This window comes from Pelobates fuscus, chromosome 6 (assembly GCF_036172605.1).
Source record: "Pelobates fuscus isolate aPelFus1 chromosome 6, aPelFus1.pri, whole genome shotgun sequence".
NCBI classification, from domain to species: domain Eukaryota; kingdom Metazoa; phylum Chordata; class Amphibia; order Anura; family Pelobatidae; genus Pelobates; species Pelobates fuscus.
The window spans coordinates 208,446,933-208,462,455 of NC_086322.1; the positions used below are offsets into that span (position 1 = coordinate 208,446,933).

At 42.3% G+C, this 15,523-nt stretch overlaps 1 protein-coding gene across 7 annotated transcripts in view; it reads right to left on the reverse strand.

Moving 5' to 3' along the window:
- Positions 1–15,523, reverse strand: part of RUFY3 (RUN and FYVE domain containing 3) — a 111,638-nt gene that overhangs the window by 38,294 nt on the left and 57,821 nt on the right. For all 7 annotated transcript variants that reach the window (XM_063458674.1, XM_063458676.1, XM_063458677.1 and 4 more), the window contains exons 4-7: positions 10,271–10,372; positions 5,237–5,360; positions 4,218–4,279; positions 3,428–3,493 (exon numbers count right to left, since the gene is read on the reverse strand). In XM_063458674.1, coding sequence (XP_063314744.1) covers positions 3,428–3,493; positions 4,218–4,279; positions 5,237–5,360; positions 10,271–10,372 — 354 coding nt within the window. The remainder of the gene's footprint in view (positions 1–3,427; positions 3,494–4,217; positions 4,280–5,236; positions 5,361–10,270; positions 10,373–15,523) is intronic.

Genomic DNA, 15,523 nt, shown 5'->3' on the forward strand with positions numbered 1-15,523 from the left:
CCTTTAAGCCTAAACAGTCAAATTGAAAACCCAGCTGACTTTGAGAAGGTTTCCAGTTTGGCTAATTCAAACTAACAATTGAAATTCAATTTTCATCCACTTTAACCTTCCAACAATTCACACATTTTGAGTTGTGGAACATGGTGTCAGGATCGGGACAGGGATCCAACACGCAGAGTACAAACAGTAGCCAGATACGTATACTGGACCTTAGAATGGCCGGACTAACGTAAGTAGTACAGTAGAGAATAGTCAAAGACAAGCCGAGGTCGAGGGTAACAGAAGACAGGTAAGCGATAGACAAGCCGAATCAAGGGTAACAGAGATAAGCAGAATAGAGCAAACAAGCCGGGTCAAAACCAAATGGGATAACTAGAAAACACGAGCACTGAGTGACTAGAACAAGCTAGAACCACGACAGGGCAATGAGCTAATGAAAGAAGCACTGTTAAATACCCTGTTCAGATAAGTAGACACACCTCCGACGAGTCCTGATTGGTCCTGAACCAATTGAGTGACAGGTCGTTCCGGGCTGACGTCGACCTCCGGGCGTCATGCTATAAAAGGGAGTCACTCCCTCGCGGCCGGCTTTGCATGACCGGATGGACCGCGAGGAAGAGGGAAATCAGGCCGTCCGGATGGATGAACGACTAAGTCTTTACCTCTCTCGGAGGTAGAGACCTCAGGTACCCTGACACATGGTTGTTAAAGTAGATCAACTAGGATGAAGGCCAGTTGTATGTTCCTGTTGCTTTGCTCAACTGTCGCCCTATGTTTTATTTTTTATTAAAGACATCTTGCAAAGCAACTGTACACATTTGCATTTTCTAAATAAAAGCAATAAATAAAATACCCTGGACAAAATAGGCTTTTGTGAGATGACTCAGGGCTCCTGAAGCCACTGTGGCAAACCACTTCCTGTAGCATTGTGGTGATAATGGGATAAGAAGAGTAATTAAAAACGCATGATTTGCTTTGGGGAAACAGAGATATTCTTTCAGATCAATCACAGAATGCCAATTATGTTATGCATGAATAATGTATACATTACAGCTAATTGTAGGCTTCCTAATGACTGACCATGTTAAAAAAATAAAAGATTTTAATTCCTATTTAAAGAAGTAAGCAAGCCTGAGAATTTTTTTTTATTACTATTTCAAGACCTTGTCACAAGGCAGCCAGAAAAAAACAGCTCTCCAACAAAAGTAAAGAATTGAATCTGGGTATTGCAGACAGATATGTCTAATTGGAATAGGTGTGTCTTTTTCATATCTCCCTTCACTCCCTGTGCAAAATAGTTTGTATGTGTCTTTAAAGCCAGTCATCTTGGAAGAGTTTGTGTGTGGGGGTCATCGTTTATTTACCAAAAACCCTCAACAGTTATATGCCCACTAAGAGTGCACTAGTCTGGTATGTAAAAGGTAAGTTGTACCGAAACGTTTCCCTCGCAGGTACCGCCATTATCTTTCTTCAGCTCCTGGCAGAAGAAGCACCAACCCGCATCAGTGTTGTACGCTCAGAGGGGTGTGAAAAAGTAAATAAAAAAAAATAAAAAAATCTACCTGTCCATCATGACAATCAGGAATACTTGTCATAAAACACAAAACCATTATTTTAGATTGGGGCACCTGTCTAGAGTTGTGGACATTGACTGAGTTATTCTCTAGACTCCAAATTTTTGCTAATTAAATTCATTGGAAAAACGGAGACACAAAATTGGAAACATTTTCCAACTCTGCTATAGTCTCAACTTTTTGCCTCTGTCTTTTAATTTTGAATTAAAGGAACTTTCTGGGCAGCATAACAACTTAATCATAATGAAGTTGGTACGAACAGTTTAACCCTAAGATTGTGAAGGTTGCGCCTCTCTGCTCGTCCTCCTGGCTTCCAGTGATGTCAGGGCCTGAGAACGGTACCTTTCTCACACAGTTTTCTGAATGTGGAGCTAGTGATAGGCTTAGAGCAGTGCCCAGTCCGAGACCTCCTCATTAAAGCCTTAGTCACAGCCGGAAACCAGGAGACAGAGCTGACTGGCACCATCTTCATAACTTTAGGGTTAAATCTTTATGAATGGTTAAATCATTTAAGGAAAGACAGCACCTAGCACATTGCCATAATACAGACAATGGGGCTGTGTAGGAGGGGGGCTGGCAGAGCATTTACTTCCCTCTCCTGCAGCTCCTGTCAGCTCCCTTCTCCACCGCGCCAGTCCGGTCAGCTCCCAGTGGAAGTCTCACGAGAGCCGCGGGGTCATAGCGCGGCCGCGAGACTTACACTGGGACCTGACCGGCGCGGAGGAGAAGGGAGCTGACACGAGCTGCAGGAGAGGTAAGCGCCCTCTGCAAGTCCCCCTCCACTGAACTGCCAATGCCACTGGACCACCAGGGAGTGAGAACCTTCCTCCCTGCCATGTATCAAGCAGGGAGGGGGGACGAAAAAAATGTGAATAAAAAATGTAATAATATTTTAAAAATAATAATAAAATGAAAAATAATAACATAAAAATTATTAAAATAATATTATAACACATTTTTTTTTAAATAATAATTAAAAAAAATAATAATAAAAATGCCCACCCCCCACCAAGGCTCTGCAACACATACACAAACACACACTGCACTCATACACACACTGTAAATAAATATTCAATATAATTTTTTTAGGATCTAATTTTATTTAGAAATTTACCAGTAGCTGCTGCATTTCCCACCCTAGTCTTATACTCAAGTCAATAAGTTTTCCCAGTTTTTTGGGGTAAAATTAGGGGCCTCGGCTTATATTCGGGTCGGCTTATACTCGAGTATATACGGTAAGTGAATAACCCAGAGTGTCTCCCCCTCTGGTCTCCCCATAGTCTCTCCCCTCTTCACCAAAATTGTATGTGTGTGTGGTGGCTTTGTGCAATGTGTATGTTGACTATATGCAAGGTTTGTGATGTGAGTTTTTGGGTTGTGTAATGTGTGTGGATGTGGTGTCTGTAAAGTCTGCTCTGTATTGCCAACATTTCCTGCAAGAAACCAAAGCAGGAGGAGACAAAAAGCATGTTTTACACACATCCACACACATTATCTGTTGTGGTCCCTGAAGGCCCATTTGGGATCAAATGGGAGAGGGTGTAATGTGCACTTCTGATGGTTGCCGATAATGGTAATCACTCCCAAGCAATCTGGTGCTCAGTGAGTCAGAAAGCAGCCACTGGGTTTCCCATTGTACGCTCTGATTCATTAATGAACACCTGACCAAGGGTATGATTACTTTTAGTCTGCACCCAATGTCTCTAAAAGACATTGTGGGTATAAAGAACAGATAAAATGGCCACATAAGCAACTACAATAGAAGGCTAGCTCGATATAAATATTGCCATCTACTTTAGGTGCATATTGTGTAGCATTTGGCATAGAACAACATGTACATGTAGAATTCTTACCTTAACTGTCTGTTGAGCTCCTCTACGTAATTTTTCTGATCAAGAATAGCAGTTATCTGGCCATCCCTAAACAAAATAAATGTCAAAAAGTAATATTATATCTTCGTCTACCAATACACAAATATTCACTGCACTGGACATAGACATGTAAATCTTGAAAAAGTATGGTGTTCTATGGTCTTCACCTGGAAAGATCAGTTCTGGGGCAAAGTTCTAAAAGTAAAGCAATCTGTAGGAACATTCCATCGCTTGTGCACAGTAAGCCCCCTCCTTGTTACATATCCATGGTCATCTAGCTGGTAACCTAATTTGCCGAAGTATAATAGACCAGTGGTCCCCAACCCAGTTCAGGGTTTAATCATTGCCAAATTTTGGGAACCACTTACATAAATTTCCATGTCTATTCCATATATGCAAAGTATGTGCAAAATAATTAACACTACATGCTTGTAAGAAATGCAAAGTATACACTATAGTAGATCTACCACTCTATCCCGTCAGTGTGTGCTTGGATTTGCTTATAAATACAGTTGCTTATACACTACAGGCATCAAGGGCAAAAGCCATACTACCTCCTCTGCCTGTCTATGTACGCATACAGAATGCAAGCACATCCCACACCACTCGCATACAGGCTCTTTCACAGTTTTGTGATTGGAGCGCTCACTTGTATAAGAAGCGTGGAATGGCTCCTATTTGCTTTGCAAGGTTACTCTATAAACTAGGATAAGTGAGAAACAGCACAAGTACAAAAGTTTAAACCACACGGTGTATTTTACAATGCTCTTACCCTTCATTGCACTTGGCTATAGGACCCTCTTTAAGATACATTGAAAAATCAATTACTCCAACCTGTCAATTAAAACAAAATAATGATTTAAATAAAAATGACCTATGTGACTTATTAATACACATTTTAAAACAAGCAAAGATAGGGCATCATTAAACAGATTAACATGAGTTACTTCCTCTGTCCATTATCCAACATCCTCCAAAAGCCTAAACCAATTACAGCTATCCATGGCTTATCAGATAAGAACTACATTTCTAAAGGCTGAACATGATGGGTAACAAGGTTCACAAACCTCTGCTGCCAAATGATAAGCGGTCATTGGCTTAAACTGTCAAATTAGAAATCCTTCCTTTCCCAGTTATTAACCCCTTGGTGAGAACTCATACATGAGTAATAAAGTTAGTTTAGTGGTTCCCTGCTAGTTGGAACAGGGAATTGATTTTAATATACTCTTAGGACTAGCGGATTCATATGATACATAGTTACTTAAAGGGATACTAAATTCACCAAAACAGCTTCAGCTTAATGAAGCAGTTTGTGTGTATAGATCATGACTCTGAAGTATCACTGCTCAATTATCTGCCATTTAGGAGTCACTTTAGCTAATAACAGAGTGGGAAATAAGAAATTCTAAATTAAACATAACTTGCAACAAAGTGTAAACATTAGATTACTATTTACAGGAAGTGTTTAAGAAGGCTGTGCAAGTCACATGCAGGGAGGTGTGAATAGTGTTGCATAAACAAAGTGATTTAACTTCTAAATGGTATAGAATTGAGCAGTAAGACTACAGGGGCATGATCTAGATACGAAAACTGCTTCAATCAAGCAAGGTATCCACAGAGGAAACATTGTGATCAACTGATGTTATAGGAAGTCTTATAGAAGTGATGTATGCCAAGGATATAAGGCATATTTGTAAACCTTACATTTCAAACATAGCAAGTAATGTATTATTTGTTTCCAGGGATCTCCAAATGCTACCTCTAGGTTTAGAATAGTGTGTACACACAAACCTGTGAGTCCAGGTCCTCCCCTTTCATACAGAAATTCGCATCAATCACATTGAGCCCAACCAGTAGTCCAGAAATAATTGCACCTTCCTCCTCCATCATTAGTGCATTTGGTTCATAAAATTCACTGAAACAGAAACAAAAAGTCCTGTGTAAGGCTTGCTCTTGGAGTGGATTGGTTATTATGTAAAGCGGTTTGATTCCTGTACTACAGCAATCTACTTGTTTCATGATGCTCAGTCACCTGGGGGGCGAAGTTAGCCATCACGGTTAGATTGCTCTGTAGTGTTCAGGTTAACATTTTGCATGCCAAAGAAGTAAACAAAAACTGTGAATACTTGGACAGTAACAAAGGAATACTCCGAGCACTGCAGGGAGGTCCTGAATCTGGCTCTCTGGGGTTAGTAATGGAGGTGAGCAACGCTGTCTGACTGACCCCACATAAGAGGCTAAGCGGTTTTAAAATGGTATCATTACTTACAATGGGTGGGGGGGAGGGGGCATCCTAACCACTACTGAGAGTGTTACATTTCACTAAAATGAGAATTCCAAATGTATTCAAAGAGAATTTAAAATTGAAAGAGACACTAAAGTCACCAGAACAACTACGGCTTAACGTAGTTCTGGAGAGTATAGTCTGTTTCTGCAGCCTTTTTGCTGTAAACACATTTTTCAGAGAAAAAGTAGTGCTTACACTACAGCCTAGGACCCCTCCTCAGATGGAGGTGCTTCCTGGGGCAGTGCTGCACAGCGTCTCTATGCTGAATTTTCCCCATAGAGATACATTGATTCAAAGCAGCTCTGAGGAGATGCTGATTGGCCAGGCCGCCCACACCCCCTTGACTATCTAGGCCAATCCAATGCTTTTCCTATGGGAAATCATCAATTCTGATGATGTCAGTTAATAGGCAGAACGAGGTAAAGCAAGTGTCGGCACACCTATGCCACCCAAATGCTGGTTTTAAAACTATAAGGTCAGGAATACGTTTGTGTTCCTGTCCCTATCCCTATAATGTTCCTTCAAGATAAAAATATCTGAATTGGAAAAATTCAATAACTCTGCTATGTTTTCAGTTCAGCTGGCCTTAAATTTAAAATTCACTTTGAATTCTCACTTTGGTGAATAACCCAGTAAGTCACTAATTAAAGGGACGCTATAGTCATCAGAACAACTAAAGCTTATTGAATTTGTTCTGGTGAGTAGAATCATTACCTTCAGGCTTTTTGCTGTAAACACTGTCTTCTCAAAGAAAATGCAGTGTTTACATTACAGCCTAGTGATAACTTCACTGGCCACTCCTCAGATAGCTGTTAGAGATCCTACATTCAGTGTCTCCTCTATCTGCATGCAGACAATGAACTTTCCTCATAGAGATTCATTGATTTAATTCATCTCTATGAGGAGATGCTGATTGGCCAGGGCTGTGTTTGAATCATGCTGGCTCTGCCCCTGACCTGCCACCTGGTCAGTCTCAGCCAATCCTATGGGGAAGCATTGTGATTGGATCAGGCTACCACTTCTGATGATGTCAGCAGACTGCTTGTTTTTTTTTTAGGCAAACAGCATGCAGATCTACAGCTTCTGGCTTGAATACAGTAAGTCTTTGCTATATTTATGGAGGCATGAGGGGCCATGGGGTGCTAGTTGGTGGTTTTAACAATTTAGGGTCAGGAATACATGTTTGTGTTCCTGACCCTGTAATGATCCTTTAACAACTGTTTTCATGTATAATTCTATGCAAACCTCATAAAAAAGTATTTACTCCCACAGCACTTCCACGTGCATCCCTATGGATGTGTGGGCATGCTGAAATGGATCTGCTGGGATTTTTATTTCATAGTGGTTACATGCACTTAACATGTAACAGTTCAGCTTTACATTAGATTAGTGTTTAATGGTTATAACATGATGTGAATCATGAGTGGGGACAACAATTTCAAACAGTCAAATGTTGTAGTCATAGAGGGAGGGGAACTAGGAGAGTTAATGGAAAAGTATGCTTAATGGAAAAAAAAAACACAACAAAAGAAATCAGACAAAAAAAAAAAACAACTAACAAAAACAAGCTTCCAATCAATGTTAACCTCATTAAACAGAAGTGTCTATCTTAAAATGACAGTAATACTTCAATTACATACATTGTACATATCACATAATGACATTATTTTACTTAAAACAGATGGTTTTACTTTTACTTTACACGCTTCAAAACATGAAACATGGTATATGCTGTACTTTGTATAATATATAAACATATACATGATTTCCAATAATTCAATATGCTACATAGCTAGGAGTATCCCAGGTGGAGAAACTAATCTACATAGCAATTTGCACAGTGAGCTTTGATAGTAGGAGGTGACACAATTAATAAATCACCATACAGAGGGTATATGCAGAAAATTGCCCAGGAAGGCCAAGTCACAATTTCTACATGCACGGTCACTTTCAGACCCCATAAAAAAAAAAAAAAAAAAAAATGTATAAAATGAAAGGCAGTTTGAAATGGAGTACTTGCCCCCATGCTGAGGCTGCCCATTTCACCTTACACCCTACCATGGTAGGTAATGAGGTGACATGGGCGTCCACACTGTGCGCGCGCACACACACACGTGTATAAAATAAAGTGTTTTCCTTTTCATATACGTAACAGCAAGGAAATAAGGAGTGAGATGGCCTGAGAAAACCATCCCATTAAAAATTTTACCTTTTGTGAAACTTATCTTGTGTTAATTAAGTTTCTGTTCATTTGCCTTTAAAGTGAACCTGTTATGAAAAAGGAAAAGGAACTTACCTGAAATCGCTCCTATATACATTGAATACACCATATATCACAAAGATCTATGGTGTATTCAATGTAAAATAGAAATATTTGACTTTTCCTCCATTCCAGCGCCGCTTTGTAAGTAACTCTTCGTGTAAAACCCACCTTTTGTCCACCCTCTGCTCTGCCTGCACTCTTCTTTTAGTTGCCCTGCTTTGGACACATCCTCAAGCAGGGCAAATCTAGTCAGTGACGTTATATGCTGACATCGGAACGGAGTGACAACACATCACTCCGTTCCTATACTCCGTAGGTAGAGCTAGAAGCACCAGCTAGGGAGTTTCCATAGCAACCACAGAACATGCGCTGTGGTTGCTATGGGAGGAGAGCAAAGGGACCTCCTCCTATGGGAGGTCTTTTCTGCTCTCCTTTGTCAGTCAATGCCTCAACACGCCAAGCCACTGACTGACGGATAGAAAAACATTTTTTTCCTCAACTATACATTTGCCAACAAAACCGCTAGTAGAATGTATAGATAAAATTGCATGGTCAATCCAACGATCGTAAATTTGTTTGGAACAGGTTTTGGACAGGTGCCCTTTAACATTTAAAAAATATTAATTCAATTTTCACATAATACACATCCTCAGGCCCCAGCTACTTCTTCTTCTACTCATTGATAGTATGAGACCCAGGGGGATTTTTGTTGCACATGCTACTTGATTGCTAATCAATACGTGGGGACATTTTTTCTTTCATGACTGACACATTTCGAGCATAGAAATAAAGAAAACTCAGCTGCATGCACCTGCTGTCTCCTCTTAACCCAGGGCTATTTTATAGCAACAGAACCAAATATTGCACTTGTGGACAAAAGCAAGTCGCCCCCAGATTGACCCAAGTCACATAATGAGTTGACCAACTTATAATGAGTCACATAAACAGATGCTGTGCAGTCAGTGAATAACAAGAGCTACTTAAATAGAGTGCAATCTATTTCCATTTCAAAATATTATAGTACACTTTTTATGCATTTTCAATGAGTAGCCTGATTCATGAAAAACAAGAATAAGCCAATTCACTTAATTACTAGAAACACCTTTACCATTCTTAGTAACTAGCAAGTCGCAAGTGGTGATTTTTTTTTTTTTAGGTGCCAGACCAACAATTTGCAAGGTTCTGGGCAACAATTTTCTGGGACCCCTCTCATCTACACAAACACAAACTTAGCTAGCCAATTAGAAACAAAGTAATACACCATGAATACCACAAACACCAACCTAACAAGAAACAAAATCATACACTAAAATATATAAATATATGCAAGCCATAGACACACCGTAGCACACAGATGCAAGCACACACACTTAAGAGACTCAACAAAAAGTAGCAGATGTCCAGAACGTCCCTATAAAATAGGAAAGTGAACAAAAACCCTAAAGTAAGTATAATTAATATACAGATTATTAATTCATATGTAAAAAAAAAAAAAAACAACCTCTAAAATCAATCAACTAAAGGTACATCCTTCTTTAAGGGGAAAAAAAAAATGATATATGTAAAACAAGGGGGAGTTGGCTGCACTCACCTGAACATGCATAAATGGGGGTTCTGCTGGGAGCAAATTTATACAATACGCAAGATCCAGCGCACTCACCAATCCACTAAACAGCAACTATAATGTTGAAAGATTGTATTTGTTTTTTAAAAAACACCTAATCTAATAATGGGGGTTTAGTTACATTATATGATCATACATTGCATAACCCCCATTATTTTTGCCTAGATTAGGTGTTTTTAAAAAAAGCAAATAAAATCTTTCAACATTGAAGTTGCTGTTTAGTGGATAGGTGAGTGCGCTGGATCTTGTGTATTGTGTATATATATATATATATATAAAAAAAAAAAATCAACAAAATAGAAAATTGACCCGTGTCTATTCCCAAGGGATTATATTCACTTGTTCTACTCCTGGTCCATTAGCTTGGATCCTTGTGTATTAGTGCTGAATATAGCCATCTCACGGATTTGACAGCTGGCATACAAACTGACCAGTGTGAGCCTGGATGATTCAGTGTACCAGCATCGTCAGAGTCAGCCTGGCAGGGTTTCTACAAAACAACGATCTACTCAATCAACTGGCTAGTAGATGAAATCATGGATTCGCAGATTTTGTGCAAAATAAAATAAAAATGGTGTTTACTGCACTTTTAAACTAAACATATAAATAATATAGTTTGTCAAGAAGAACAAGAGCATTGTGGTAAATTACCTGAGTAAGTCTTTTCGGTTAATCAGGGCTTTCATGTATTCTGAAAGCTTCTTCTGCATTAGTGCTAGACGGAGCCAAGCCCGGCCTCTACCCACTGGTGTCCTGTTAGATGAAAAAAAAGCAGAAAAAAAATAAATAAGTATGGCATTGTGACAGGAATATTGCAAAGTACGTTTTTTTTTTTGTTTTTTAAATCCTGAAAGCCTATCAGGATCATCAATCCAACAGATGTGAGAAGGTTATTTAAATTGGGCTCCTTTATATATCTGTTAACTTCCTGGGTAGAAGGAGACAGACTAAAACAACAACTCACATACGCAACTTTAAGATCATGGCAAACAAAGGACAAAAATGTGGGAAGTGGTTTTTTTTTTGGTTGTTTTTTTTTTACATTCTACACGTTCACTACACTTTCACAGTCAGTACAAAATATAAATTATATTCCATTTCGGTAGCTTTGTCACATATTAAATAATCAGTGCGATGGTTAATTATGGTAGTGATCATGCACGGAGACGCACCCTCCGCTCCAAATCTTCCCAGTTTGGAATTTTTATTCAGGATTATTTTGATAATCAGATTTTAGATTGTTGACTAATAAATACGCAAGTGTATACACTCATTCAATATCAGTAAATTATACAGTGCAAATTCATTTTGGACATACTAAAGGATATAAGGACAATATTTCATTCATCAGAGCTAAACCAATACATTTTAGAGCCTTATGTGCAATTTTAGAATCCCATCTCCAATGTATTTTATTTATAATTCACACTGCTATATGTCCTTACTGTTTAGTACAAATATTGTATTTATGTTTAAGTTTCTAAGACTTGAAAGAAGGGTAATGAAAGCTGGTTGTGACGGAGTATGGAAGATGTGTGAAACAATGTTGGATCAATGGAAATACAATCTGTTTGACTGCAAGTGGTGGTTTAAATTAGAACTCTGAGATGAATATGCCTGGGCTTTACAGAACTATATATTGTGGAATGTCCATGAATCCACATACTCCCACTATGTATGTACATCCCGCATGAGATTTTGTAGGTGGCTGAACCTATTGTAGCAGTGTAGCTGTAAGTCTCATTATCGCAAATTGAATAACATTTTATCAAAATACCGGCCACCATTAAGACTATCTCACCACTATCTAGGGCTGGGTGTTTAGAATAACCTAGCATTCCATACATCAATGTCAAAACAAAACCAAATCCCCCCCCCCAACCCCCCCCAAAAAAAACAACATGTAATGTTCCAGCTAATTTGGAACTATAACATGGTTATACTCATCCTTTCAGAGCCACATTTATTTTCTTTTTAGTATTCCAGAACAGTGACATGCTTTAATCCCATCACATCTACAAAGTTACCTGGTGATTAGCTTAGAACCAACACCAAAATTGTACAACAAAAACAAAAATGACGGTATCAGTGTAAAAGAGCTTTTTAGAGCAGACACATTGCTACGTAAAGGAATCTACACTGCGTATACAACAAAGAAATTTTTTTAATAACTGTTTAGTAGATGCACTCCCCACGAATGCATGCATGCATTTCCATGCATGTATTCATTGGTGATATATTGTAAACAGTTTGCAAAAGCTGCAGTTCTTATGAACTAAAGCCTTTGCAAGCCTTTCCCCTTTTCCCTGGAAGAGACAGTGTGTGCGCGTGCGCGCACAAGCAGCATACAGGACGCTAGTCTGAGGTATGCAGGGGTAGAGCGTGCCTGCCACTTTTATTAGTTCTGGGAAGCCAATGGACGCAGGAAGAAACACCTTGGCTGTTTCAATGACATCCATGGGGGTGATTCATTATTTATAAAAGTGCTGATTTCTTCTCGCACAAGTGCTCCGAGAGAAACGTAGAACCCAACATATCCACCAGATACACACACGCCCCGGTCACAGTACCAGAATGCCTGAAGGCATTATGGCAGCCTTCAGGACCTACTATATGGACCTATATAACCAATCCAAGCTCACACAAGGGATTGCAGCCCAAAACCACCGCAGGAGAGTTTCAGAATACCTAACGCGACACGTGTCCCGCACACTCACTCCAGAACTAGCTGAGGAACTCGACGAACCCCTGACACTGGAGGAACTGACCGCTGCCATGAAATGCTCCAAACCACACAGAGCTCCAGGCCCAGACGGCCTTCCTATAGCCTACCTTCGAACATTCCAAGACAACCTACTGCCCCGCCTCCTGAGGGGCTTAAACTCCATACAAGAAGGGGGACGATTCCCCACGGACTCCTTAGCAGCTACAGTCACGGTCATACCCAAAGAGGGAAAGGACCCCTCCAATTGCTCGAGCTATAGACCAATCTCCCTACTAAATGCAGACCTGAAGCTATTCACAAAGGCCTTATCCCGGAGGATATCACGGATCCTGCCGGATCTCATACATCCAGATCAGGTGGGCTTTATCCCAGGACGAGAAGCTAGGGACGACACGATACGGGCCTTAAACGTCATACATAGCGCGAGGACCTCGGGACGCGACACAGTCCTCCTCTCCACGGACGCCGAAAAGGCGTTCGACAGGGTGGATTGGGTCTACCTGGACGAAACACTTCGTCACATGGGATTTGGACACCACATGCGAACATGGGTGTTAGCACTTTACACCACACCGACGGCCAGGATCCGTATCAATGGAGCCCTGACGCAGTCTTTCCCGATATGCAATGGGACTCGCCAGGGTTGCCCCTTGTCCCCCCTCCTGTTTGCCCTCACTCTAGAACCATTCCTGGAGGCGGTCAGACAGGACGGGGGTATAACGGGGGTGAGGGTGGGGGCTGAGGAGCACAGAGTGGCGGCCTATGCCGACGACATGCTCTTCTTCCTGGAACAACCTAGGATCTCCATGCCCAACCTGCTACAGGCATTTCAAACCTATCAACAGGTATCCAACCTGAAACTAAACGTGGAAAAATCCGAAGCTATGCCGATAATGCAGGAGGAGGAGCATGTCCGCCGGCTCAGTACTCAGTTCGCCTTTTCATGGTGCGCTACAAAGATACGTTACCTGGGTACCTGGCTCCCAGCTGACCTGACGCAGATCTACAGGTTGAACTTTCTCCCTATCCTCGCGACCATCCAACGGGACCTCCAGCGATGGACACAGAAATACATCTCCTGGTTTGGCCGCATTAATGCGGTCAAAATGAATGTCCTTCCTAGGCTGCTGTATCTCTTTGCCGCGCTGCCCTCCAGCATCCCCCAGACGTTTTTCAAATCAGTGTCCACAGCTATCCGCAGGTTTGTCTGGAACCAGAGACAGCCGCGCATTCGCAGGTCGATCCTGGAGAGACCGAAGACGGCTGGAGGGGTGGGGCTTCCTTTAGTGCTCACGTACTACAGGGCCACGCACCTGCACCGAATAGTGGACTGGCACGCGCGTCCCACCCCCAACTGATGGGTATCCATGGAAATACAACAGTCCCGGGGCACCATCCCATCTAGGCTCTGGCTCGGGGGCTCCACCTTCTCGGATCTCCAAACTAAGAACCCGATGATAGACGCCACCCTCAGGGTTTGGTGCGGACAGCGGTATGCCCATCAACTCACCACTTCCCCAAGCCCGCTTACACCCATTACTCACAACCCAGGACTGGCGGGGGGCCTACAACCGTCTGCCCTACACAACTTCCGACAGACAGACTGGTTCTATATGCGCCAGTGGAGTCCGGGGGGAACGCTCCTACCACTCGAGGCCCTGATGGCGGAACGACAACCTACTCAACTAGACAAATTCCACTACCACCAAGTTAGGACGTACTATGCCAAACAACAGGGGCAAACGCAACTCCAACGCCAACTCACGGAATTCGAACGACTGTGCACGGACAGACGGCATATAGACCACGGGGTTTCGCTCCTATACGCTATGATCCAGAGGTCAGGAGATAACCTCCCTCTGGGTTTCACGAGCAAATGGGAGAGAGAGACCGGAGCCCAGCTAACTGAAGAAGAATGGAACAAAATATTCCTCCTCACCCATAAATGTTCAATCAGCTCGAAGTTTCAAGAAACCGGATACAAACTGTTAACACGATGGTACAGAACACCAGACTCTCTCAGACACATATACGGGTCGGACGCGGGCGAATGCTGGAGATGTGGCACCGAAAGGGGCACTAGCTTACATATCTGGTGGTCGTGCTCCCGTATCAAACCTTACTGGCAGATGATCAAGGCCAAGATCAAAGAGATCACGGGCGATGACGTTCCCCTACAGCCGCTACCAATGCTCCTGCACCACACACCTATTCCCATGCAGGCATACAAAAACTCCCTGACCATCCACTTGCTTAACGCCGCGAAAACGCTCATACCCCTATACTGGAAGGGCCCCTCGGTACCCACGTTCAGGCAATGGATAGATAGGGTGGAGAGTATCTACGACATGGAATCGTTGACTGCCTCCCTGCGAGAGCGCTCGGATAAGTGCGCCTTGACATGGTATCCATGGAGACTATACATTTCTAGAGGCGTAGCCTGAGTCCCCAGAGATCTGAGCCCCCGCACGAGTTAGATGACCCGATCCGAGGCTTGAGGGCCACACAGACCCCGCACCACCGCGGGGAGGATGGACCACGCAGCTTACACACCATGTCCCCCCCACCTCACAGTCCCTCCCTCACCTACCTTCCCCCCCACCCCCCCTTTTTTATTTTACTTTTATTATTATTATTTTTTTATTTTTTCTCTCTTTTCCTCTCTTTTTCTGTCCTTCATTCTTTCTCTCCTGTATATTTCGATACTCGTACCTAGTTCGAGATGCATAGGATAAACCGGCTTTCGCCAAACTACACATAGACAGCCACAACACTCAGCCGCGTACACACACACACACCATACATCTACACCCACAATGACCGCCACAGAAAGACTTAGCCCGGCAAAGCAGGCCTTCGCCCTTCCCGGCACACAAGCCGAGGGGCGGCGTACAAATACGCGATGACACAATGCCACCGGGTTGCTGGACATCTATACTTACCCACACCTAATTAAGGGAGCTGACCCAAAACTCACTAAGAGGGCACGGGAGCCCAACACAACACCCACTATAGACAGACCCTAACTGATAACGGTTGAACACAAGGAGAGTACTTCAGGGTACTAGGCAGTGACACAAGGATGGCCAACACCCAGCCATAATCGCACCAGATGGTCCGCTGACCCTAAAGGGGAAAGCCGCCCGGCCACAAAGGCCCATTCTTACTAATCCACAGGA